General features: G+C 37.5%; 1 protein-coding gene across 6 annotated transcripts in view; it reads right to left on the reverse strand.

Annotated features, from left to right (window-relative positions):
* The window catches only part of PPP3CB (protein phosphatase 3 catalytic subunit beta), a 57,985-nt gene that overhangs the window by 3,567 nt on the left and 26,444 nt on the right, over positions 1-27,974 (reverse strand). For 2 of the 6 annotated variants that reach the window (XM_075505088.1, XM_075505083.1), the window contains exons 6-15: positions 26,653-26,792; positions 26,478-26,555; positions 26,285-26,379; positions 20,491-20,616; positions 18,361-18,438; positions 13,661-13,745; positions 12,663-12,760; positions 7,021-7,050; positions 3,007-5,347; positions 2,343-2,414 (exon numbers count right to left, since the gene is read on the reverse strand). In XM_075505088.1, coding sequence (XP_075361203.1) covers positions 5,169-5,347; positions 7,021-7,050; positions 12,663-12,760; positions 13,661-13,745; positions 18,361-18,438; positions 20,491-20,616; positions 26,285-26,379; positions 26,478-26,555; positions 26,653-26,792 — 909 coding nt within the window. In that variant the 3' untranslated portion in view covers positions 2,343-2,414; positions 3,007-5,168. Of the gene's footprint in view, positions 1-2,342; positions 2,415-3,006; positions 5,348-7,020; positions 7,051-8,709; positions 8,738-12,662; positions 12,761-13,660; positions 13,746-18,360; positions 18,439-20,490; positions 20,617-26,284; positions 26,380-26,477; positions 26,556-26,652; positions 26,793-27,974 lie in introns of those variants that run through there. The other 4 variants (XM_075505084.1, XM_075505087.1, XM_075505086.1 and 1 more) reach the window with 4 other exon arrangements.

Raw genomic sequence — 27,974 nt, forward strand, 5'->3', positions numbered from 1 at the left:
CCTTGGCAGAATCTGACTGTACCCCCCTATTTAATTTCTTAAATTAGTTACCATTAGTGGTTAGTTACCATTATGCTTAAGGCAGCAATAGAAAGGAGAAATCATCTCAGATCTAATTTTGAAGTATCTCTGTGTAAAGGAGTGGGTTATACAGCAAATGGCTGAGCAATGAAAAAAGCCAGTATCTAAATGCTAACGCTACAGCACATGTGTAAATCCAAACTGAAAGCGAGTGTGACCTAGACAATATAAATGACTATGTGGATGTTTTCAAAGGAAACATCTTGTTCTTTTTAAATAAAAAGATGTTTCTTTGTTTTAAAGCCAGCTTTTATACAGTAATTTAATTATCTCCAGCTAGACAGCAATACTGCTTGTCTTCCTTCTTAACTGTGGTTGCCTGTCCATGTAGCAGATAAGCACCTCAAGTTCAAAGGTTCAGCTGAGTTAGGACACTACAGTCCTAACAAAGCAAGGAGCAACTGCTAGACTCTGCTAGATCTTTAAAAAGATGTATTCTTTTTAAATAAAAAGAACAGCTTTGAATAGCACATTTGGTTTTTTAGAAAGCCACAGCGAATCTGTCCCCAGCCATAAACTTAACAGAAGCTTCAAGTCCAGCTAGCAATGTGTTTCCTAACATTTCCAAGCAATGCTTTAACAAATAATGGTTGTGTTATAGGACACCCTCACACAAACAGCAAACCCCTATTTCTATTACCCCTCAAACAAAAATGGCTAGGGCTGGTAGAGTTGATTCTAATATGGCAAACCTTTCACTCTTACAGAGCACGTACATAAAGGTTTTTGCAAAACAGTAACAGATACCAAGTTTACCGTACCAAAAAAGCTTAAGTATTTCACTTACATCAATGTTCTGCAACCTAAATCTGACTTTAGACTATAAACTTTTTCTGATATTAAACTTAGAAATACAGTTCAGTCTAAAATTCCCGGGTCAGAATAAAATTAATTATTTCAAATACAAACAACAGATGGAAGTTGACTTGGGGAGACTAAAAGACATTCCACTCTGCATTACTTTGGTCATCCTTGATGCAAGTATCCACTGAGACAGACAGACAGACGGATAGAGATATATAGCTGTCAATAGCTTTCCAAGCTTGAACAAGATTCTCATAAGCTTTGGTTCTTGTTTCTTTGCTGTTGAGCAAACTTCCTTACAAGTGAAGCTTAGCATTTAATAATTAAAGCATATTAGTGCATCTGTATCTTTTTACGTGACTAAAAAAATCCCCACCATTTCATTTGTCATTCAAAGCAGAACATCGATTAAGTCTGGCTCATACATGCTACTACTACTACCAGAAAATGAACAGATGAATGGGGTTCTATGTCCTAATGACATCCATCTGTTTTATGGCAAAAAGTTATTGTCAGTACACACTAGTAACAAAGAATTGTTAAACGGGTAATAAGAATTGAATGATTGATAGTGAAATTGTAGCGAAAAATAGGCAAGGAAAGAATGAACAGATACTGTGAATCCTGCCCCTGAAAAAGCCTTATTCTTCTATGTAACTAACATAATGGGGTTTCAATTAAATGTTAGAAAAAAGAAAGCTGTTTACAAGGCTGTTCCTCTCAAAAAGTGTTCAGACTCAAACCAGAAGGGACCTACCTCTTTCTAAGAGAAAACCAGCCCCAATCCCAACCGTTTGTCCTTTTGCTACAGAGGCCAATCTTCACGATTCGATAGATACTCACACAATTCAATATCCCTTTCACAACTGGAATTTAATAAGCTTTGAAAGGAAAGCTGTTGTTTAACACTACAAATAATTCCGGGTGGAGACGTTGTGTGTTTGCCGTTAAGCTGAATATAGGTAGGCTCTGTGAACTAGGCTGGTCTTCCCCGTTTGGCTCACCAGGTGGCAGCAAGTTTCTCGACAGCACAAGACCCAGCTTTAAAGTAAGCCCCCAGAAACCTTACTCGAGCACGTTCGGTACTTTTGCTTCTCAGTTTGACTAAAACGCATTTACTCTTCTCAGAACAGTCAGAGCTCCCAGCCCACCTTTGAATACTCCTCCTCGCTGCAGATAAGAGCACCACAGATGATGGTTTGATCCGGCAGTTCAGGGAAGAAGTGGCCTAACTCCCTGGGACCCACACGGTGTCCGCTGAGCCCAGGGCAGGGCAGGAAAGCTCCAACTCAAACCAGGAACCAACCGCGCCTCTCATAGCTTTTGCTACCTGTGTCCTGGCTGACAGAGCTATTTCCAAGCCTTCTCCCCTCCCTACCCAAGAACAGACTAAGAACACACAGACTTCCCCCCCAAAACACACTGAAAGCAGAAAACAAGCAATACAAACTACTTACAGTTTTCTGTGAGGGACGATACGATTTCTTCTCCGCAACAATGCAACAATTAGAGACAGCTCCAGACCCCACCTTTCAGAAAGACAGCAGTAAAAAATGAGTACCTACTTTCCAAACAAAACCCATGGACATAATCCTGTTACCTGACTACTTGCTTAAAGGGCGACAGGAGACAGACAGCCTGAGAAGAGAAATCAGGTGAACAACAACTGCCCAAGAAATTTTCCTTTACTGCAGATCTGCCTTCATATCTGCAAAACTACTACAGACAACGGATATTGCAAGGGAATCCTCAAGGAAGCAAGCATCATTGCAGCTGGGCACTTCACTGCCACACATGTATCAGAACCAGTTCTCTCCAATTACACTGCGGTCTTTCCAGACAAAGATTGAATCTGTATTTTCTCCACATACACAACCCCAGCTAGTCAGAATACTAATCACAGCTAAGATCTGAGTATCAAACCATGAAAAATACTGTCTTGTGAGGTTGAGAAATTTTCCACTAGCACTTACAAGGGGGAAGGGACCACCACATTCATCACGTGTTCGTTCTGCTCTAATACGACATCATACATAGACTATACAGCTCACTAGTATGGGGGTGCTTGATTTAAAAAACCAACCAAACAAACAAAAAAACCCACCAAAAACCCAAACTTACCATTTTTTAACTTGATCTTCTGCACTCAAACTTTGAGAAGAGTTTCCAGTTAGAACACATCTGCAATAAAGTAAAATCAAACATTAAAACTCCATTAGCAATAGCGTGTTTATTATTTTTAGTGTGCTTATTATTTATCTTAATTCTCATCCTGGTCAGCAGCTTGTCCTTACTTTAAAAAGATTATACCAGAAAGACTAAATCAGCTATCAAATTGGCTGTCAAAGCAGTCAGTCCTCCCCCTCTGCCCAAAAAGCAGCCCCAAAACACACTAGTGTCTTGAACGCTTAGTTCAAACCAACACACAAAGCGTAGCTATATTTGACAGCCTTTCTGGAGTCAACTAACGCTGCTCTTACAAGCTCGTACAAACCAACAATGGATGTCCAGTTTAGCAGACAGAAAATATCTAGGTATTTTATTTAAGAGAGAGAACTCAAAAGCAAAAAAAGAAGCAGCAATAACAGTTAAATTAAATAGCATTTACATTAAACCAGTTCTCTGCAAGTTTGATCTGACCTTTTAGGCTAGTTTTTTCAACAGCTTAAAATTTGAAGAGTATTTCTAAACAATTTTCAAGGTCAGATTAGACCTATGTATGCCAAATAAAACCAATACACAATGATAGGAGCCGCAGCCCATGCACAAAATTTATTGTGTGCTACTGTTTATAAAATACTTGAATAGTTCAGAACATGCATAAAATTTCCAACTTAGGGGTATGTACAGATTGTACTTCATGGCAAACAAAAAAAAAAAAAAAAGGGGGAGATGAACTCTAGTGACATAAGTTTCAAGTTGTGTTCCAGGGGATGAGAAGGACATGTAGCAAATGTCAAAATATATAACAAAGTACAGTGGCAATCAGTACAGTCCATTATTTGTGAACAAATTAGCACAGGGCTTCAATTTTTATTTTAACCAAGCAGTCCTGTAGATACCAAAATACATGCAGTCTCAAGTTTACACTTTCACTAATGCCTTAGCAGTTGAACAGAGCAATTGCTTATGCGCTGCTTTGCCTAAACAAAAAGTATGTCCGATACAGTTTCAGTTTCCTTTACAGATTTAAAAATAATAAAAAGCTTGCAGCTATTCAGCCCAGTGATTATTAGCTATTTATGCAACCGTAATACTCACAATAAACTAAAAGTACCCATAACATCTAGGTAACCTATAGATGTACATCATAGGTCTATATATTAAATATTTGCAAAATGAAAACATGCATGCACAAAATACAATGCCAAGCTTTACAGACTTGATATGAATCAAAATTTACTTAAACAATGTACAAAGTTCAATTAAAAGTACCTTAAAATTAACACTTCCATATTTTTCTTACTTTTAAAATTAGTATATATAATAATCTTTTTAAAATTCAAGGTGGGGAAGAGTCTTGAAAAAGCTGGGCAAAAAAGTTTCTAAATTAAATATTTTTTTTAAATCTGTGTTCAAGTAATAAACATTCCTACATAGAAATCTTCTGATAAGCTGTAACTAAAAAATACAGTGAATACAATATAGAATTAGCAACATCTAAGGAGTAAACCTGAGGTCAGCGTTTTACAGAATGACCGACTGAGATTTTTTTTTTTTGGCATTTTTTCTGTCTATTTAAAATACAGTTTTTGCAGCCTCAGATATTTTAAGACCATTCTAATCTATCGTTTTAAAGACATTTCATGAAACCGATGTCCATTAATAAATAGTTAGCTCTTAGGGTTGTATTTGAAAGTCTGATTTAAAAAAAACCAACCAACCAACCAACCAACCTCCCTCTACTGAAAAAAAAATCCCATTTGTAAACTTAAAAGTGTCGACAACAATAAGCGTAAGATGCTAGTCTAGATGTGCTTTAGTGATAACAGCCCGATTCTTTCCCCAGATCTCTTCTGAAGCTTCAGCAGCCAGTGATGGACTTTGTGTAAATAGGTGAGGCACGCTCCCAGGAGGTCGGGTCACCACGTAAAGAGAGGGGCTGTTGTCTCAAAAGCATGATGGTCTGTCTTCAGCGGGATCAAGTCAGATGGTTTTCCACCTGCTATTAAGTAGTCACTTCAAGCGACCCCCCTGGCTGTTTCGTCTGTTGTCACATCAAAAAGCAGTAATCTAGGAATTCTCAGGCAAGACATGAGTGAGTAAACCAGAAGCTGACGTGGTCACTGTGCATTGTTGTTGCCAGTTCCATTGTTTCCATTGGCATTTGTTGTGTTTATAGTATTAATACCATCTTGCTGAAGAGCATCCTTTCTTGGTGGCATTCTCTCATTGATCCTATCCAAACCTTTTGCTTCTTCAAAACTGCAGATTTTATGTTGCGGAGAGAATCCTCGTATTGCTTAACAAAATGCAAATTTGATATGTCAGTAATGGAAAAATAAGTTGAAAGCATATACTTTTTCTAACAAATGTTGTTTAAAAACAGGTAAGAAATCAGCCAAAGAAACTTATGGCTCTGCATCTGTATTAGTAAAAGCTTCTCTAACCTGCTTTCCTGAAACGGTCAACGGCAATCATGATTTCAGTTTGTAACAAAAAGAACAAAGTATGGCAAATATTCTGCAAGTAGGAATCAAGGGGTTTAAGCCCACTTGATTGCTTCCGCGTATCCCTGGCGTGGCCAGCTATCAACACCGACTGCTTTTGCTGCCCAGTGCATCAGGCTTATCTTAACATCCCCCTTCTCTTCGGTGGAATGTCAGTAAGATCTAAGCAGCACAGCAAACGCAGCGGAGGTAAAGCAGCAACGGGTTACAAAAGTGATAGTAGATTTACACCCTGCATACGCATCGATGGCCCGATCCTGCAGTTTTCATGCAGGCAAAACTGCGGGATGTGGTTCACGTTCTGTGCTAACCATGTGGATGATGGAAATGGACGCAACCACAGTCACCGAGTTAGCACTGTGGTTAAAGAATGGTATTATTTAAATACAAATGTATTTAAAGTAAGTATAGAAAATAAGTATTATTTTGCTACTGATTATTTTAATGAATGAGGTCTGTAGTTGAATTTAGACCTGAAAATGGTTGACAACATAGTAAGACTGAAGTCTTTGGGATGAAACAATTCTTTGGATATTTAAGTACAGCTTTCCACTCACAACAATGGGACCTCTTGCACGTGTGTGTGAGAACAGAATATGGCACTTGTTTATATTTTTGGAGATCTGACTTCCTTAATTAAAAAACAAAGAATACAGTCATTAAATGGTGCTTTGCGACCAAATCTGAAAAACCCCGAAGGTAGCTCTCTCAGCTGCTACGCTGTTTGGCATTCACTTCATTGAATATTGAGCAAGAGGAAATTAAAGTATCTCTGAAAAGACAACAATCTGACGTTGAATACTCTGAACACCAAATAATTGGATGGCATTTTGCTCAGTACCACTAGCAAAGGATGTAAATACAACTTATTTAGCACAGAAGCACTGACAGTCCATGGAATTTAATATGCCTCGTACTGGCAGGCTGGCATATATACTGGAAATAAATTTGGTCAACAAATTATGTTCAAAATCTATAGAAAAAAACATCACATTTATACATCTTGCACTACCAGATGTGTTACGGAAAGTTTAAAAAAAATATGTTCAAAGCCATTAAAATAGATTTTATGAGAAAAGGCATGCATAAACAACCCCCCTTCCACATATAACCCCCCCCGCAATCAAACAAAACCTTGCAGTTGAATGCAGAAAAAAAACCACTACCATTTTTAAGGACTTCAAGACAACACCACGTATCACAACATGCTATTATACAAAAACCTACTGCATATTTTGTAAAAAAGAACAAAAAAAGACCAAAAAAACCCCAAGAATTTCCCTAAAATATTAAAGATAATCATCCTAAAGCCAGAAATGAATGTTACATGTAAGAGGGATGAATCAATGCAGTTGATTCATCTCTGCTTGTGCAAGTTGAAAGTAAAACACACCCACACAGAGTACTTTTGAATTCCCTCCCAGACACCACAGATCTCTGCCAATGGCAAAGACTCTGATCATACCTTTTTCAGCCTCAATTGCCTCTACAGTGGCTGTACAGAAGTGAGCAGATGCATGCAAAATGAATGAGAAAGATGAAGAGTGTAATATCGCATAGCAGAAAAGGCAATGATCAATTTAATATAGTATGCTACGCCAGATTAGATTACAATTAGTTAAAATGATAATTAAGGTTTTGGGGGTTGTTTTTAAGTTTAAGTGAAACTTCTCCTAAATTTTAACTAATATAATTTATCAACTAAAAGTATATCAAAGCAACACTAATTATCTGATGTTATTAACTGCACATTTCTGTAAGTTCTTCGGGCTTTGTTTTTTTTTTTTTGTAAGACAGCAACAGAAAATTTCAACTGATGTTAAAGTTGTGGTATGCTTTAAAAAAATACTAAGAATCTATCTGAGACTACTATTTCTGAAGATTAAAATGCATTAATGAGCTTCATTAAATTACCAGGAAGGACGCTATAAAAATAACACTAGCAGTGTTCTATTAATAAGAAATTATTTTTATGTTTAACTCCCTGAAGTTCAACTAGTACTTCAATTTCTCACCATATTTTAAGCTAAAATGGGCACCTCTAGAGCTGAACCGTGACATGTAAACCATAAAAGACAAATCTAGCAAGTCATATTTACAAAGTCTTGTAAATTGTTTAGTTGAATCAACAGCAAAGTCTACAGCAGGAAGAGGTCTGGATTTAACATAGTCTTGGTGGGTGAATTAATGTGAATGTGAAAAAAATCTAGCTTACTAGTTGTTTTTAGAACTAAATAACCATGACATCTGCTGTAATTTCTTAGGTGTAAGATCTTTCCCAATTGTTTTAGTTCTAGAAGTCAAAGCTTTAACATAAGGTTATTAGGCTATCAAAATCAGAATGACTTTCTATTAGGGCAGACTTGCTAAAGAAACCACTTTGTAACTATGACCTAAACTGTAGCTATGTTTCAATAATGATAACAACTTTTTACCTCCTCTACTACCTGCCATGCCTCTAATACCATAATTTCAGAAATATTAACAACAAATAGCATACATAGTGGTAAACCTACTTGTGTAGTGCTTGATACATATTGTTAACAACAAAAATCATAACAGTATTCAAGCAAATGTTGGGGAAACTAGCTATGTAAGAAAATATGGCATTAGATCAGAATAGAATTCTTTAAAGCAAGTTAAGTTTATTACTTCTCACCTCCCATCCAACAAAAACCAGACACATTTCAATTCCCTACACTATGCCTACACTAAGTTGTTATGTATCAATTGCCTACACTATGCCTTAACCTCACTCTTGCATAAAATTTTAATTTCCACTGAGATACTCTAAAAAAAAAAAAAATTTAGATACTTGCATTAAGTGCTACTAAGATAATGTGCAATACTTAAGGGTAATGCAGCATTTTAACTTTTACATACTGCACATTCCACAGTACCAAAAAAAAAAAAAAATCCTGCACTTAAATCTACAGAGATGAGGGCAATCCCAGAATTAAATCAAAGAGCCACTTGAATGGATGGTTATTTATGTTTACGTTAAGGGAAAGAAACTTTCTCAAATTGTAAAAATAAATTAGTTTAAGAATTATTTTAGAAAGTCAGCAAATACATACTTTCATACTATAATCAATTTGCCATACAAATACAAAACTATGTAAAAAAACCACCTCTTTCCACCATTTCCTGTTACCTGTGAAGTCTTTGTTTTCAATCTTTTCCTGAAAAGATCACGAATACTGATTTATCTCTGTAAATTATGTAGCTTGGTCATAAATACAAATTTCAAAGTTTACTCCTAGTTCATTCTACTTGTAGTACTATTATTCCAAAGAGATCTTGGAATATACATCACAGTTAAGAAAAAGATAATTTTCAACTTGACATAAAAGAACAAACTGACTGGAAAATACAAGCACTTAAAAAAACCCACACTGTAAAGACTCAATTTGGAAAATAATTTTGTTGGATTCTCTTTTGCAGGTACATCTAAATTAAAACTATATTCTTTGTAAACCCTGATAAACCTCAAATAAATACTGGATCATACTACCGTAACAGGTAATCCTGAAGTCTTTGCTCAGAAAATTCTCGACTTTAGAGCACATTTTAAGCAAGAGGGTTCAATGGCATTTCCATCCTCAATTCCAGCTCTCCCCCTGCTTTACTTAGGGGACAGATCTGATGCAAAAGCCTTGCCAACTTTCAACATAAAACCAAAAAACGCTCTTAGTGCCCCTCTGACTAAAGCAAAGGCAGCAATGAAAGATAAGAAGTATTTGGCTAGTTCAGCTGATTTCCATGGAAGTATTTACAGTTTTTAATTTAGGCTTGTGTTTAGTATGCTGCTGAATAAGGCTTTAGGTGTTTGAGGTTTTTTTTTAACAGACGTTGACTCAATTTGGAAAACAATTTTGTTGGATTCAGTTCACAGAATAAGTCACTAGGAAATGCTACTTTAAAGAACAGTACTTCATATGGTCTTTAATATTTCAGCTATTATGTATGCAAGCAACATGAATAATAAAAACCATAGATCTCCATTCAAAAAAAAAATTTAGAAACATACAAAGGCCACGATTTCCCAAAGTCTATTTTTATCCTAGTACATTAAAGCTATCTAAAAATAACCTACGATTCATTTTTCAAAAATATATCCATATATTTCTGGGGAAAAAAAAAATCATATATTGACTTCTTCCATAGGATGTAGTTTTGCACTTTTTTCCAAAATTATCTTTTTTAACTGACTTGTGTTTAACCCTTTCACTGCAGTTAGAATTTGTATTTCACCCTCAGACCGCTCTGTTTTGCAGTAAGAATCTGTTCAAGCATTGCCCATAAAGCAGTCATATTAGACTGACTAACGCGTTTGGTGCCCTACTCTGCATTATGTCAATGCCAACAAGCTTCTCTCCTCCGAGAGTGGCCAGTATCCCACCAAAGACAGCAGGTGTGGCTGAACAAATTCCTGAAACAGTAGTGGTATTTGTTAAGGTCTAGTACAGAATATGTTACTGACATTAAGAATTATAATAGGCATATATGCAAAAATTGCATATGCATTGCCTTAATGGTGACTTACATATATATATGTATATATATATTTGCCCTGATAAAAAAATTTCAGCCCAGCTCTCTAGAGAAATGTAGATATACACTCCAATTTCTTATAGCTTTCAAAGCTTCTTATAGATTTAATAGTAACCAGCACAACTAGACCTTTTCTCAATGTGCCATTGAAAAATGAGCACTCGTATGACTGAAAACTGGAAAACCCATGACATATCGGTCAATTTTGTGAATTTTCAAGCAAACAAAAGAATAGAATAAAAAAATACTACAATGAATATTATGTTATTTTATTTTCTCAAATCTAGACTAGTTTAAATTATTGATAGTATATTGATCAACATAGTACAATATACTTCAAAAAGTAATTAAATAATTGTAGTAAGAAATGCTACTATACTATCAGTGACCATATTTTTGCCAAGAATATGAATTCACTAATATTACGATGGTTTAGGAAGTGTCAATCAGTAAGTTTTATTTTATTTTTGGTTTACTTCCAGCTTTGCAGTTCAGCATAGTAATTTGAAAACTTCTACTTGTTGAAGACTGAAACAATAAAATTCTTATCAGTAAAAAGAAGTTACTGCAATGTAAGGAGAACTAACAGTTGGCATGAGTTATTTTGAACAATCAACATGACTAAAACAAATGAGGTATATTAATGTAGTGCATCAAGGAATATTGCCATGAAAAGTTCTAGTCAAAAAAAAAAAAACCACACCCACAAAAATCCAAAATGCATTTTGCATACTTTCCAAATGTCCCACATTTTCAGTAATGGTAGAAAGTCTTATGTTAAAAAAATTTTCTAGTCAGTTTGATCCTCTCTGATATTTGTAATGCAACGTGGATAAAAATCTGTTAAATGAGTGAGAGGAATGCAGACTCATTTTTTTAAACATAATAAAGTATCTTATTAAACAATGAAAATTAAAACTAGAACATATGCTTTTGGAATAGTTGGATGGATTAGGAAACATACACCATTTCTTGTTATAGACATTCACAAAACAATCACATACATACACTGGACATATAAACTTACTTGCAGACATTATATGTCCACTGAAAAATGACTTAAAATGTGACATTCATGTTTCAAAGCTATTATAAAACAGCTTTGATAGTTTAATAGAAAATGTAGTGAAAGGCTTTAAAAAAATCTACACAGAAAATTTTAAAAATTCAAATAAACAGCCTAAATCACAAAATGAGAAAAGCAGCTACTCTTGGAAAATAGATTGTGTAAGAAGTGGTATTCACATATCACAATCTTTCAATAGTTATACAATTCAGTGGTCCCCTACAGCAGTTTTATACTTTCTATTAAAGCCTGAAGAAGGCCAATAAAAAGTCTTTGAATAATTTATGTTAAGAGTGCTGCTGATATGAAGTCCAGTTTCAGACTGGTATATTTTAGTTATCCACCATTGTGAACAGAAACCTGGACTTCATTCTTTTAATACATTTGGTACAATCTCATAGTATTCTCCCTAAGCCTAGTTAATCACTTATGGGCCTTGTGAAAAATATGATCCAATGATTTAACAAACTAAAAAAAGAAGAAAAACCTTTTACAAAATATTCAATGAGCCAGATTACAGGTATATTTTGTATAGAGTTCTTTTTATTTTCATGCAAAAAAATATATGCACACTTAATAACACCCTTTTATTTTGATTTATTTACAAGTTTTAAAGTCAATCCCTTTATTCTCAACTGATTTTATAACAATTACTGAATATTTTTCAAGTACATTATTGTTCAAAATGCACAGACAATGTGCAGCAGCAAATGCAGCAAACCTCAAAAACAAGGTGCTACAACATTGCTTCTACATCAAGAGACAGACAAGTGTCTGGGATAGTGGTTTAATTTTAACACTTATACAGACATACATCTATACCTAGAGAGAGACAGACAGATCTAAGAAAGCAGCTACATCTGCAGAGGAAGGAAACAGCATGTTACAAGGACAATTCAGGGAGGTCAATTATACATAGAACATTTGACAAACAACATAGAGAACAAACTTTGGCATTAATTACCAGGGTACAAAACGTAGCACATTTCAATCTATCAATGGAGTGTAATATGGAACTCTGCAGCCTGTAGCTGTTTGTTAATATTAATATCAACAAGTATTTGACATTGTCAATGAAAATACTAACACATCTATAATAAAGCCATTTTAATGGAAAGCAGACAAGTAATGATGCAAAATTACATTGCCATTTTTGTATCTGTAATGATCAAATGCCTCAGTACCAGATCTATAAAGTCACCCCACTTCAGGCATCTGCGCCACCTGAAAAATTGTAAACTAAGGAAGCTCAAAGTCTGAAAAATGTGGCCTGACACCACTGAACTAATTTGCTTTTAGTTTTATACCCTGGTTAAGTATCCATTTCACATTGCCTGATTAACACATAACACTATGCTTATATCAGCCGCTAAGACAAGAACTGAAAAGCATAAGAAATTCCCTGCATGCATTATGTGTAGTGTTAGCAAAAGAGTGAGATGTGCCCCAGTCCATCTGAGGCACAGCAAGTTGCATAACATCATTACCACTTTGCAGGGTCTGTCGTCCTCCAGCCAACACTCCACTAGGTAACATTCCAGTGGGAGTCAAACCCTTGAGTGTCAGCACACTTTCACTCTCCTCCCTGGTGTGAGAAAAAACAGTTACAAACCCTTAAACATCCGCTCATGAAAACTTGTATAAAGTAAAATAAGGAATGGGAGAGGGAGAGCCTATTTTTGCTGTGCTTTATGCATGTCAAGACTGAAGATAAATTCAAATTCAAACAACTAGAAAGGGGAAAATATTGCTATTCCATACCAGTCTTTCCTCTGCTTAGGAGTTATAAACATTGATTACTTCTGAACCAAATTCTGAGTAATTATCCACATGCAGGCTCATTAGCTTTGAAATTAGCACTGAATGCCTCATGAGGTACTGAACATATCTCAGTGCCATAAAACAATCCACAATTTTGTTCAAAGTGTCTATGCTTCAGGAAATACCAACTTTAAAAAATTATCCCTATTTGAGCAATTATGGTCTGTGGAAAACGATACATTTTGGGTAAATGTGATCGTGAAATCTCTAGATCTGGACAAGTACAAGAAAATGTTATTTCTTAAAAGCTGAAAACAAACAAACAAAAACCCGAAACAAAAACCCCCTAGTCCTCAACTGTCTGGTAGTGGCAGAATGACAGAAATTTTCCCAGCCAGTCCTGACCTCTTCCATTACACCCTTGATTTCAATATCTCTACTTTGGTATTGTTTTTCCAACACTTGTAGTTAACAGCTGGACAAATAACTTGTAAACTAAAGATCATGTTCTCTAATTTCCTGAAACATGTCTCAAAAATAACTTAAAAATATTCTTTAACCAAAAATACCAACATCAATGGGGTGCATCAATATGCCAAACAAGATTCTGATGCACAATGATCTCCCTGAAAAATGTTTGGCATCCATTATCCTGGAACAGAGATATGTTTTCCTAATGTACATAATGAGAGGGGTTTTAGGAATGCAGAAGTCATGCAAGTACCTGAGAACAGAGAAGACTCTTGCCATCTTGCCAATTGCACGAATTTTGTTTCTGATTATTTCTTTCCGTGCGGCAGCTGTACCTACTTTCAATGGAATAAGAGAGAGTCTCAAGCTCATGAGTATTTACAGGGCCACCGTTTTAAAGTGCATCGAATTCAACACAACTGTTTAAGTTCAGTACTTTTCACAGGAGGCCAGTACCCAAACACTTAAGGACACAAAGTTATAAAATCATGGCTTCAGAGTGCCATCAAATCCACCATCACCTCTGTGTCCACGAAACACACACAAAAAAGTTTAGAATGTTCACAGTGATTTGCTAAAGCTAGCAAGCATCTAACTTACCACCACTACAGTGTAGTAACTATCATAACTCATTTGCCTAAATTTTACACTTGAAATTCTTCACTGACATCTGTGTATGTCAAGATGTAGGCATGCAGCCCAATACAGAAGCCAAAGAGATAACAGCGCCACAAAAAATAAAGATTTGTTGCTAATTCTTACACAGCTGTCTGAGAGAAAACAGTAGTTTGTTTGCTGGTTTTTATGTCAACTCCCCAAAACACACACCCACAAAACCCCCACAAAATAAAATGCCAAAGAATTGCACTGTTACCTCCCTTACCACCTAATTCTATGTTCTGTATCACCTTACGTTTGCATCATTTGCAGAAATTACAAATACCAAAGATCTGGAGTAAATACTGCATATTCCACAGAGCAGAGATACCATTTGTGATAGGTAAAAGTGAAGACAAAACTCTGAAAGGAGGCTTGCGATTGGAAAGGAGAGCTGCCTTTGCCTGCCTTGACATTATAAAAATGGAAGCTCCTTTCTCCAACACTAGGTGTTGCTGGTTTGTTTCAATCTATAGAAGTCATCTGTCCCCTCATCCTCCTTCCCTTTTACTCACTCCTCAATTCCACTAAAACAGTAAAGGCAGATGAGGAAATATCAAAACTAAAATCCTTACTTCTCCTCAGCCATTGGGGAAGGAGAGTATTAATCACACCAAGGTAAGAGTAACTCAGTCATACTTTGAATTCAACCACGGGGGACCAAAAGTGAACAAACTCAGACAGCTCTGTTAGGTATTCCAGATCTTCCATATATCATTGTTCTTCAACCCTGGGAGAAAGGTACTCATTAAAAAATTGCCAAACTAATTTGCAAGAACGTAGGAGAGAGAATCACAGAAGTGGGCAGAGGAAAGCTGCATATCCACAAATTTGTCTACTCGCATTCAAAAAAGGCAGCTGTGGAAGAAGCCTTTTTTCATCCCTGCTCACTAGTATTTAGCTTTCACATGAGAGTACATACACTCTAGCACAACAGAGTCACCCTTTTCAGACCACAGCTGCAACAACGCAAGGCCTTCTGTTGCACAAGAGTGGGTAGACTTCCCACCCTGAACACCAAACCGAATAAAATACAAAAGATAGGGCATATAGGGGCAAACAACCACCACAACAAAATCACACAAGAAGGAAAATGTATAGTAGTGACAAAGAAAAAAGGGAGCAAGAGACAACCTTTGTATGAACATAATGAAGGTATCTCAGGGTATGACAAATATCTACCAATCCATTTAAACAAAATGAAAAAGCCAGGAACTACTGAGTAAAGCTTTTTTAGACAAAGGAACAACTTTAATGAACTGCAGACACCAAATTAAAAAAGAAAAAAACAAACAACAAAACCAAAACCTGAAAGCTCAGGAAAACCATTTGAATAGGATAGGCTGAAACATTCAATTTTTACAGAAAATAATTTATTTTAAATTTTAACTTTTAATTTTTAAAGTTCTAGAAGTTTTTACTTTCTCTCTTTGACCACTATTAAATAACAGCTTGAGGATCTAGAATGAGAAGGGGACTCTCTCAGAGTTTTTGAAAGGGTTAGGGCTAAATGAGGGACCATCAATCTTTATCCCTTTATCAATCATCAATCCCTCCAAGTCCCTCAATTTTCCTCCTACCTACACCTATTTGAGGGCTACACTGCTGCAGAGCTGTAACATGCAGGCTGAAAAGATTTCAGGCAGTGCTAGTGCCTGTATCTCAACTCTGGAAGGTCCCTGTGCCTTAAAAGGAAAAAGGCCGGTTTTGGGTAGTTTTGGTGTTTGCTTGGTTTTTGGTTTTTTTTCATTGTTTTTTGTTTGTTTGTTTGTTTTAAACATGATCTTTCATTGCCACAGCCCTCCAGAAGCAATGCAGCCAAGCCAAAAGGCCAAACATATTACTCCAGACTGTAGCACTGCACTAATGTGGCCACTGAATCCTGGTTAGTTCAGAGAAGAGACAGTAAGGTGGCATCTGCTTGCAGAAGAGTGTCTTGGTTACACCCTAAATTAGAGGACATATGACAGAGAACTCTCCCATTCTCCATTCCCAGTGCCTACACAAGAAACAAATTCTGAAACGCTCATACTATTATGTTCCAAAGAATTCACATAACCTTTGGAAACATCTGTATAATCTAATGCATTCCCAAGTATTAGAAATATTCTCTGGAAGTGACAAATTTATACAGAGAACAAATGGATTATTAGGTAAGTGATGGTCAGAAGAATTTTTCTGCACAGAATTATCTACCCTGGAATTTCTGAAAAACAGGCGATAGGCCATGAATTGAAGTTAGTAGGCTTCTTTTTACATTTTGTACCCAGCTGTCTTCAAAATTGCACATACAATTAAAAAGTACCTTTTTGACATCTCAGTTGAAGGAAACTAAAACTACTATACAAACCAGGTTTTGGAACATTGTATAAACACATTCCATGCACAATCTTTAAAAAAGCTCACGATAAAATTATTAAAGAGCAAGACAGACAACTGAATGCTCCCTACACATGCAGGACCAAAGATAAAATTTTAGAAATAGGTAAAGAATGAAATTCTACAAAAAAAGGAATGGAAGAAAGGAGGAAAAAAATTCATGCACAGAAAGACAGATGTCTTGGAATATGACTTCCGATAACAAAATACACAAGCCTTTATAAACATCCCATTAAAATGGGTAATAATAATAAAATGCTACGTATGTCTCAACAGAAAGGTATTTTCTGCATTAATACTTATACTGCCAGGTTCTATGAAGTCATATTTCAAAACATTCCTACTCTGTCTGGTCTGTACCTTTTTTATTGCCATATATGAGTCGCTCTTCAGATGGAGAGTCCAGAAAAAAAGGAAGTGAACGATGGAGAAAAAGGTGAGTGAGACAAATAAAATAAAGATATTTAACTTGGCAGTGGTAATAAAGAAGGAATGGAGAAGAAATGTGAAAAAATAAAATGGAAAATTGCAACACTTAAAAATGCATTCATTGAACAAGAAGTGGAATTGTTGAGTGTATTTTAAAATTTGACGATAAACAAGTGAAAGGTTGAAAGTCAACAGTTAAAAAAAAAATCCATTCACATAGAAAGATAAAGCGTAGACAGTACCTAGGTGGCATTAAGAGATGCATCAAGCAAAGAAATTGTTAAAGGAGACAGAAGAATAAAATAATTCAAATTAGGAAACTGCAACTATTGCACTAAAGACAGGGCATATGCAACCAACTGATGGACAACCTAAATCCTGGCATCTCAGAATACCACCAAACCCTACCCTGCAAATGCTTGGTATAATTGCTTTATGCTCAATTTAGTAGGATTATTTGAATGGAAAACATAAATTAACTGTTTGCAGGATCACATTTGAGACTATTTCAAAGTTTTCGCATTTCTGGCAACAATCTAAATGGTAGCAAAGTTCAAGTGGCTCATAACCAATGCATTCCAATCTAAAACACACAGCTGCTTAGCACAACACTATTCTGCTACTGAATTTGAACACAGTAGTTATCAAACATTAAGAATGGGGTCATGTCTCTAATATCTTTATAAATGATCCTTAGTGTTCCTCAAAGGCTGCTGAAACTTTCCTTCCTCTTCCCCCATCACCAAACAATCCACCAAATCAGTTCTGTTATTGGATAAAATGAAGCAAGTCTTGAGAAACTTTTAGGTGTGACATTAAGCACTACTATAAAAAAACCCAACAAAACAGAAGTGTGATATGCTAGGTCTTCATGTTAATGTTGCTTCTTAATCATCATGCTACAAACATCTCCTTAACAATCTACTGTATCATAGTTTACAAGATAGAAAGATGTTATAATTCATTACATAAATACGTATTATACAATGTACATATAAAAGTTCTCCTTCCAATGTTTATGCTTTAAACTGAAACACCAAGACTTAAACTTGTATTTCATACTTTCTGTATAGTACACTTTGTCATAAGAAATATTATACCTGATTTTCACCTACATCAACTTTTTATTGAAGAGCAATCATTAAGAAATTTAAGATCTTATAATAAATTTATTCTAAATATGAGCGAAGCAAGTTTAGTATATTTCAAATTTAAAGTGCCAAGAAATTCTGAGAATATTCCACAAAAGTTTCAGTTTTAAACAGAAATCGGGTATGAAGATTTGCAAAGGATACCGTTACTGCTTCTTGATCACAAACATAAAACCACAATTCCCTTCTCTGCCCCCCCCCCCAGCGTCATTATCTAAAGAAAAATTTGAAGGTAATTTTCTTCAAATTCCAGGTAATATTACACAAGTCTAAGTTAACTACTGTTTCACAAGTTATTACCATTAAAAAGATTTATATATCTTAAAGTAACCCCTACCGTCAAATTGATCTTCTCCCTCTGTCATCAGTTCATCATCAGAGCAAATGCTCAAAACATTCACCAACATTTCTGTTACTGTATAGGAAAAAATAAATCTTAATTCATTCCCTGTAGAATTTTAAATATTTCCATGCACACAAGATATAACTAGTCACCAGCAACTATGGTGAATGAACTTCCCACATCATAGCCATTGCTCAGTAATCTGCTTTCAAAAAATGTGTGGTTTTCTTGATGTGCGCTGTCACAGAATTTAAAAAGCTCGGAAAAATAAGCAGCTAAAAATTACACCACCTATCAAAGAACACAGCAGAGCTTTATCTCCTGTCTTACAAGGAGTTGTTTTAGATAAGAATTCTCTTCTCGTATATTAGTATTTTTACATTAGGATAAGTATTTGAACTAGTTTTAATGCAAAATTTACTTAAATATGAAAACATTTTGACTGCTCAACTTTAGGTTTAAAATGAGAAAGGTATTCCATTCCTGGCACCTGCAGGCATGTAGCAGAAACACTGAAGCAGAAAAATATTATGATATAAATGTAGTGCAAACTACATGTCTTTTCAAAATCCCCTTAAAAATATTGACATAGTGGATACACAAACTTGTCTCAAAAAGCTTATATTTTCTTTCTCCAGGAATCTCCCTGTTCTGCCACTCAATCTTTCCCACATACATCAGACTCTTTCTGAAAACAGTTAAAATTCTCCTCCTAGAGTGTTTAGAAACCTATTCCAGAACTTCAGTCAGATGGTTAAAACCCTGTAAATTACTGTCTACATTTATTCATGACTAATTCATACAGTCCCTGTGTTATCTGCTATGGTATTCTTCTCCATTCTTGGGAAAGAGTTACTCTCTACTTTAATGAAAAAAACCCAAACAAATTATTCTGATTTTGATCTGTTCAATGCAGACCAGACAATATTGAGACTGTATCCTTCATCAAAAATGGGAGCCTGTATTTGCCCAAAGGCAAGACAAACTAAAAGGGCCATGATTCCAGCAGTCTTAAACATACAGCAGGTCAATGAGCAATTTATTTAATACTACTTGGTGTCTCACTACCAGCATCATAACAAAAGCAAAATAAACAGTATTAACATTTTCAACAGCAAAGGGTTATCTACTACATCATCAGGTAAGAGAGACAGAAACAAAAACTCCTTTCAAATGTCAGGTCCCTCCATTTAAAAATAAAAAAAATTGTTGAGTGGGTTAACCAGACTAAAAAGTGTCCAAATTATTTGCTTTTAACTGCTCACTAAAGACAATATAAACAAATATAGAATCCTAGGTTTATATGACTCTAAATATCTCATCTCAAGAATACTTTTCAAAGAAATTTAAAGAGTTTTCCAAATCTCTTTTATAAAAAGAGCAGTTCCTGTCATGAAAGGATTCAAAACAGACCCAAAGGTCTCTGACCTCATTGCTTTTTAACTGAAGACTACTTGGAGCCCCAGTGTCCTAGATTCAGAGTTATCAACTCTAGAGGGGAATGGGGGGGGGGAGGATCTGTGCTAAATTATCTTTTTTACAAGAAAAATCATAACTGAAAACCTTATCTTTAATGAAGGTCAATCTGTTATAACTATATAGAAAAGTTAAAATTATACATAAACATCTCAACATAGTTTATACCTATAACTATACAAGATTAATAATGTATATAACCTAGCATTTTGTAGAATATGAACAATTTTCATTTTTACTTCAAATGCAGTTCAAAGAACTACTTAACAATGCAGGTATATACCCTCAGTGGAAATTATAATTTCTGTTAACACCTCTGCCTTATTAGATGCAGCTTTAACTATCTTGACTGAAACAGGTGAAGGAAACAACCAAAACCTTTCAAACAAGTTGTATTTCAGTCTATCCTTTCTCAGAAATGGCATCTTCACCTGCCAGAAAAAACCTCCAAATCAGTTTAACAGCTTTACCAAATCTTCTTTCTAATTAAGCATCCAAGAAGCCTACCTGATAAAGACAAATACACCCATTTTCACAAAAATTATGCAATTAATCTCTCATTGGTAAATATATTAAAAAAAAAAATCTTCCCAACATCCATCTGGGAGAAATAGGAAAGAAATTCATTGATGTGTAACTTTTGCCTACCTTTTTCTCCAACAAATGGCAAAGACCATGTGAAAACATCCATAAAATTTGGTAGCCAGTAAGGATGAGGAGAACAATTGAACTGACGAATATTCATCACATTGTTTTCATATTTTAATACAGCAGCTAAAATAAAATTCAGACATTTTGAAAAGAATGTTTAAAACTTGCGAGTACCACGGATGTAAAGTCACAGGTTTGTTTTAGCTCTATTTTATACTATAGACAAAATAATCCCAGAGATACTCCATTCTCTTTCTTTCACAGTATTTACAGGACAGATTTCTAATGGAGAACTGTGGATTTTTATTGCACATGTTGCAGTTTAAGTTACTGTTACATGACAATACAGTTCTGTACTATCCTATTATAGGTCTATAATGAACAAAGATTTTTAAAAGGTCCTGAAAAGGTATAATTTCAGCAACTTTAACAAAATCCTAACTCAGAACAGCAGTATATCCAGATTCAGGTTTTATTCTTCATATGTGTCTCCCTACATTGTAAGCCTGGAGTAAAACCACAGAAATCTAGAAGATCAGGGAGAAGTGGAAGCACAGAGAAACAAAACAGAAAAACAGAAGCTTTCTAAAGCTAAATAAGCCCTGATTGCCTTTTTCCATACTTAGGCTTGCATTACACTGGGAATAGCTGATGTGAAAAAGGATTCTTGAAATGCAAATCCACAGAGATGGTGAAAAAATGTAAAAAGCCAATTGAAGCAATTTTTATTTCTCCTTTACTTTACAATCAGTGCAAGTAACAACAGCTCATCTTTTCCTCTTGTCCTGGTTTTGGCTGGAATAGAGTTAATTTTCTTCCTACTAGGTGGTATAGTGCTGTGTTTTGGATTTAGTATGAAAATAATGTTGATAACACACTGATGTTTTAGTAACAACTAAAGCTAAGCAGTGCTTACACTGAGTCAAGGACTTTTCAGCTTCTCATGCTGTGCCAGGTGCCCAAGAAGCTGGGAGGGAACACAGCCAGGACAGCTGACCCAAACTGGCCAAAGGGCTATTCCATATTATGTGATGTCATGCTCAGTATAGAAACTGGGGGGAGTTAGCCAGGGGGCAGTGATCGCTGCTTGGGGATGGGCTGGGCATCGGTCAGTGGGCGGTGAGCGGTTGCATCACTTCTTTTTCCCGGGTTTTGTTCCTCTCTCTCTCCCTCTTGTTGTTTTCCTTTTAATTACATTTCATTATTACATTTATTATTATTATTATTATTATTATTATTATTATTATTATTATTATTATTATTTTATTTCAATTACTAAACTGTTCTTATCTCAAGCCATGAGTTTTCTTACTTTTGCTCTTCAGATTCTCTCCCCCATCCCACAGGGGGGCAAGGGGAAGGTGAGCGAGCAGCTGTGTGGTGCTTGGCTGCCAACTGAGGTTAAACCACGGCACCTCTATACAGTTCATCACCTTACATAAGTGGTATGGGTTGGGGTTCTTTGGAGGTGGGTGGGAGAAAATGCAATGTATTTAATAGAAAAGAGGTCTTGGTTTCAAAGGAACACTATTTGAACATTTAGAGGTCATTCATTCACCACTTACTTGAAATACCATACTCTAATGTCTACTTTAATTTCAGCAGGCTTTATTTTTAATTATTTCTGTTGTTGAACTTTGTTCTCATCTACGAATAATATTAATTCACACTTCTATGAATAATATTAATTCACAGTTATGCTCTCCTCTGTAATTCTGACTTGTAAATCTTTCGCTCTCACAGAAGAGATCATGCTTCTCCTGTGCAACTTTATCTTAAGCAGAGGATGGACAAAAATTAATTCCTGTTTTACACGTCCCTAATAACATTTCCAATGGTGATCAGTATTTAGATCAGTACTTGCTCCTTCTTGATTTCTCATACACGGCCTCTGTTAAGAAAAAAAGGAGGGTAATTGTCATAGGTGATTCCCTTCTGAGGGAAACAGAGGGCCCAATGTGTCAACCAGACCCATCCCACAGAGAAGTCTGCTGCCTCCCTGGGGCCCAGGTTAGAGTCGTTACTAGGAAACTCCCTGCTCTGGTACAGTCCTCTGATTATTACCCGCTATTGGCTATGCAGGTTGGCTATGATGAGGTTGCTGAGAGAAGTCCAAAAGCAATCAAAAGGGACTTCAGGGCACTGGGGCGATTGGTTGAGGGATCAGGAGCACAGGTAGTGTTTTCCTTAATCCCATCAGTGGCAGAGAAGAATACCGAAAGGAACAGGGAAACTCACCTGCTCAACACGTGGCTCAGAGGCTGGTGCCATTGGCGGAATTTTGGTTTTTTTGATCATGGTGATGTTTACATGGCACCAGGCCTGCTGGTGACGGACAGAGTTCAGCTATCTCAAAGGGGGAAAAGGATTCTCACCCATGAGTTGGTGGGGCTCATCGAGAGGGCTTTAAACTAGGTTTGAAGGGGGAATGGGATGTAACCAGACTCACTAGAGAGGAGCCTAAGGGTGGCATGCCGATGTTGGGAGTCAGAGCGATAGCCCAGATCAAGTGCATCTACACCAATGCACGCAGCATGGGCAACAAACAGGAGAAGCTGGAAGCCATTGTGCAGCAGGATAGCTATGACTTAGTCACCATCACAGAAACGTGGTGGGATGACTCTCATGACTGGAGTGCTGCAATGGATGGCTGTAAGTTCTTCAGAAGGGATAGGCAAGGAAGGAGAGGTGGCTCTGTGGCTCTGTATGTTAGGGAGCATTTCGATCGTGTAGAACTCAGCAATTATGATGATAAGGTCAAGTGCTTATGGGTAAGGATGAGGGGGAAAGCCAACAAGGCAGATATCCTGCTGGGTGTCTGTTATAGACCACCCAACCAGGATGAAGAGGCAGATGAAGCATTCTCTAAACAGCTGGCAAGAGTCTTACAATTGCTAGCCCTTGTTCTCTTGGGGGGCTTCAACTTACCGGACGTCTGCTGGAAATACAACACAGCAGAGAGGAAACAAGTCTAGGAGGTTCCTGGAGTGTGTGGAAGATAACTTCCTGACACAGCTGGTGAGTGAGCATACCAGGAGAGGTGCCTCGCTTGACCTGCTGTTTACAAACAGAGAAGGACTGGTGGGAGATGTGGCGGTTGGAGGCCATCTTGGGCTTAGCGACCATGATATGATAGAGTTCTCAATTCAGGGCGAAGTAAGGAGGAGGATGAGCAAAACCACTACCATGGACTTCCGGAGGGCAGACTTTGGCCTGTTCAGGACACTGGTTGAGAGAGTCCCTTGGGAGACAGTCCTGAAGGACAAAGGGGTCCAGGAAGGCTGGGCATTCTTTAAGAAGGAAGTCCTAAAGGTGCAGGAGCAGGCTGTCCCCATGTGCCGTAAGATGAACCGGTGGGGAAGACAACCAACCTGGCTGAACAGGGAGCTTTTGCTGGAACTCAGGAAAAAGAGGAGAGTTTACCACTTTTGGAAGAAGGGGCAGGCAACTCAAGAAGAGTACAGGGATCTCATCAAGTCAAGCAGAGAGAAGATTAGAAAGGCAAAAGCCCAGCTAGAACTCAATCTGGCCACTGTTGTAAGAGATAATTACAAAATGTTTTTACAAATACATTAACAACAGAAAGAGAGCCAAGGAGAATCTCCCTCCTTTATTGGAGGGGGCGGGGGAGAACATCGCCACCAAGGATGAGGAAAAGGCTGAGGTACTTAATGCCTTCTTTGCCTCAGTCTTTAATAGTCAGACCAGTTATCCCCAGGGTAGTCAGTCCCCTGAGCTGGAAGACAGGGACGGAGAGCAGAATAAAGCCCCCATAATCCAGGAGGAAGCAGTTAAGGACCTGCTACATCACCTGGACACTCACAAGTCTATGGGGCCAGATGGGATCCACCCAAGAGTACTGAGGGAGCTGGTGGAGGAGCTTGCCAAGCCACTGCTCATCATTTATCAGCAGTCCTGGTTAACAGGGGAGATCCCAGCTGACTGGAGGCTTGCCAATGTGACGCCCATCTACAAGAAAGGCCGGAAGAAGGATCTGGGGAACTACAGGCCTGTCAGCCTGACCTCAGTACCAGGGAAAATTATGGAGCGGTTCATCTTGAGTGTGCTCAACGGGCATGTGCAGGCCAACCAGGGGATCAAGCCCAGCCAGCATGGGTTCATGAAAGCCAGGTCCTGCTTGACCAACCTGATCTCCTTCTACGACCAGGTGACCCGCCCAGTGGATGAGGGAAAGGCTGTAGATGTTATCTACCTAGACTTTAGTAAAGCCTTTGACACTGTCTCCCACAGAATTCTCCTAGAGAAGCTGGCGGCTCATGACTTAGGCAGGTGTACTCTTCGCTGGGTAAAGAACTGGCTGGATGGCCGGGCCCAGAGAGTGGTGGTGAATGGAGTTTACTCCAGTTGGTGGTCAGTCACAAGTGGTGTTCCCCAGGGCTCAGTACTGGGGCCAGTTCTGTTTAATATCTTTATCAATGATCTGGATGAAGGGATCAAGTGCACCCTCAGTAAGTTTGCAGATGACACCAAATTGGGCGGGAGTGTTGATCTGCTTGAGGGTAGGAAGGCTCTACAGAGGGACCTGGACAGGCTGGATCGATGGGCCGAGGTCAATTGTATGAGGTTTAACAAGGCCAAGTGCAAGGTCCTGCACTTGGGTCACAGCAACCCCATGCAACGCTACAGGCTTGGGGAAGAGTGGCTGGAAAGCTGCCTGGCAGAGAAGGCGCTGGGGGTGCTGGTTGACAGCTGCCTGAATATGAGCCAGCAGTGTGCTCAGGTGGCCAAGAAAGCCAACAGCATCCTGGCTTGTATCAGGAATAGTGTGGCCAGCAGGACTAGGGAAGTGATCGTGCCCCTGTACTCGGCACTGGTGAGGCCACACCTCGAATACTGTGTTCAGTTTTGGGCCCCTCACTACAAGAGAGACACTGAGGTGCTGGAGCATGTCCAGAGAAGGGCAACGAAGCTGGTGAAGGGCCTAGAGCAGAAGTCTGATGAGGAGCGGCTGAGGGAACTGGGGTTGTTTAGCCTGGAGAAAAGGAGGCTGAGGGGAGACCTTATCGCTCTCTACAACCACCTGAAAGGAGGTTATAGCGAGGTGGGTGTCAGTCCCTTCTCCCAGGTAACAAGCGATAGGACAAGAGGAAATGGCCTCAAGTTGCGTCAGGGGAGGTTTAGACTGGATATTAGGAAATTTTTCTTCACTGAAAGGGTTGTCAAGCATTGGAACAGGCTGCCCAGAGAGGTGGTGGAGTCACCATCCCTGGAGGAGTTAAAAAAACCTGTGTAGATGTGGCACTTAAGGACATGGTTTAGGAGGCATGGAGGTGTTGGAGTGACGATTGGACTAGATGATCCTAGAGGTCTTTTCCAACCTTAATGATTCTATGATTATGGTCCTGTACCATCACAATTATATTCTCAGATGCCGTGATACACAACACAAATTACCTTATGCATAGGCTGCTGATCAATGCTTCCTCCCTTCCTTACTTAGTTCACAAACTAAAGACAACCAGAGGAGTGAAAACTCACAGCACAGGAAAGCCTTGCCTGACTGGAAAACACCAGGTGATACATTCATAAGTACTAAATAGCAAAAATTTTTAAAAAGGAAACGTTTGCAGACACTTGTGCTTCAAGGTACCCTTATAGGAGATCGTCATTTATGTCACATGCTCTTCTTCATAATATAACTTTTGTTAATGGATTTTTTTTTTTGTCCTTTGATTTCTTACCTGGTAAAAAATTGTTGATATTAGATTACTTATCTAGTAAGACATTTTTATTTTGGTATTACATACGGTTATTAATAACAAGTTCTTACCTTTATTATTGTAGACATCCAGGTAATTAGGTGCTGAAAAAATTGTTATTAATGACGGGAACCCTGTAGTTTGACTTTTCCTGTACATTCTATAACTGCAAAACCAAACAGATTATTTTACATCTTACAGCAATAAGCAATTAGTTTTTATTTTACACTGTGAATAATTTCTTGAAGGATACAAAGTACTTACCCTGCATCTTGTGCTTCATGTGCTCTAATGATTGACAATAAATTATTGTTTTGCAAAAATTCACAAACTGCTGGATAGCTGTGAAAGGAAAACAACTATGAGTAAAAGAAATTATCTTAAAATATGCAGCAAGAGTCAGCATTAAAACATCAAATAGATCATAGCATACTCTCACCTATAAAAGTATGAGCATCCTCTGACTGTATTGTGACTGAAATGCTCTTGTGAATTTTCATTTCCAAAATCTTCTGAAGGATCTGACCACAATAAGTCACACATTGGTCCAAATGCTGGAGGCTCTTTGAATCTATCTAACTGTTTGAGAAAAGGCAACAGCACAAAGACTCTTTGAATATTAAAACAGTAAGTTTTACACATTTGTTAAACTACATATCCATCAATACCAAGCGTTTTTAGAATAAATCCCAACCATATCAAAGAGAAGTAGTTTCTGTATATTTTTTCCTCTCCTCCTCATGAAATAAGGCAGAGGCATGCCAAAAGAACCAAACCTGTTAAGAGCAATAAGATTTATTAGTTGTAAAAAGAAGGGAGATAAATTCCAGACTGATGGATATGTGTAATACAAGGTCAAGTTACAGACAAGGAACAAAATGGTCCTTTTTCATGCACATGCCATATCTACCAATCTGGAGACACTACCAGGAATTAGCAAAGAGAAACAGTACAGAAAACAGGAATGATAAAAGAAAAGCATGAATAATTAGCACTGACTAGAAGAGACTAGATATATTATCAAAAAAAAAAACCCAATCAAAAAAACCCCTGAAACACCCGTCTCCATAATGGATTGTTTAACAATGTAATGATGAAGTGACTAGCTTAGCCATCTTAGACTTCTTTCATACAGGCTTTATTTCTCAGCTATAGCCCTGGTGTAATGGGCCATAAGCATTTTGGGAGATGTCTTTGTTTGTTTTGTTTTCTCTAGCTGCTTCTTTACAGATTTCCACTTGGAAACACCTGCTTTTAGCAGCCTGCAACTTTCCTAGTAACCACAGTGAAAAGGGGCAGAGGTAAGGAGGACAGCACATTTGTTAACGTAAAAGGAAAATACCCTGCTTAAGTAAGTAACAGTCAATCAATCTCTGATGTCCCAGAAATGAAATTAGATATCCCAGAGATTCAATGTAAAGTTTATTTGATCTTTATGTAGCTGGAGTTTGTTCACAAGATGATTTTATCCAAGAAATGTAGGAACAGTTCTTTGATGGACAGTGCATTTATCTCACTTTACCTCCCATACCAAAGAAGATGACTTTGATGGTACTAGAGAACACTTAACTCTTCATGACAGGTTCGAAGGGAGGTTTGGTGAGCACCTGGTGAATTTGAGTCTAACGGTCCATAGGAATCCATTCAAATATGGAACCAGCAGTAGTGCCAAGCTCTCTCATGCCCTGGAAAATCAGAGCTCCCGAGGCTGCCACCTGTAACATAAGTGGAGAGGTCCAGATCTTTACAAATTCCTGCCAG

This window comes from Mycteria americana, chromosome 6 (genome assembly GCF_035582795.1).
Source record: "Mycteria americana isolate JAX WOST 10 ecotype Jacksonville Zoo and Gardens chromosome 6, USCA_MyAme_1.0, whole genome shotgun sequence".
Taxonomy (NCBI): domain Eukaryota; kingdom Metazoa; phylum Chordata; class Aves; order Ciconiiformes; family Ciconiidae; genus Mycteria; species Mycteria americana.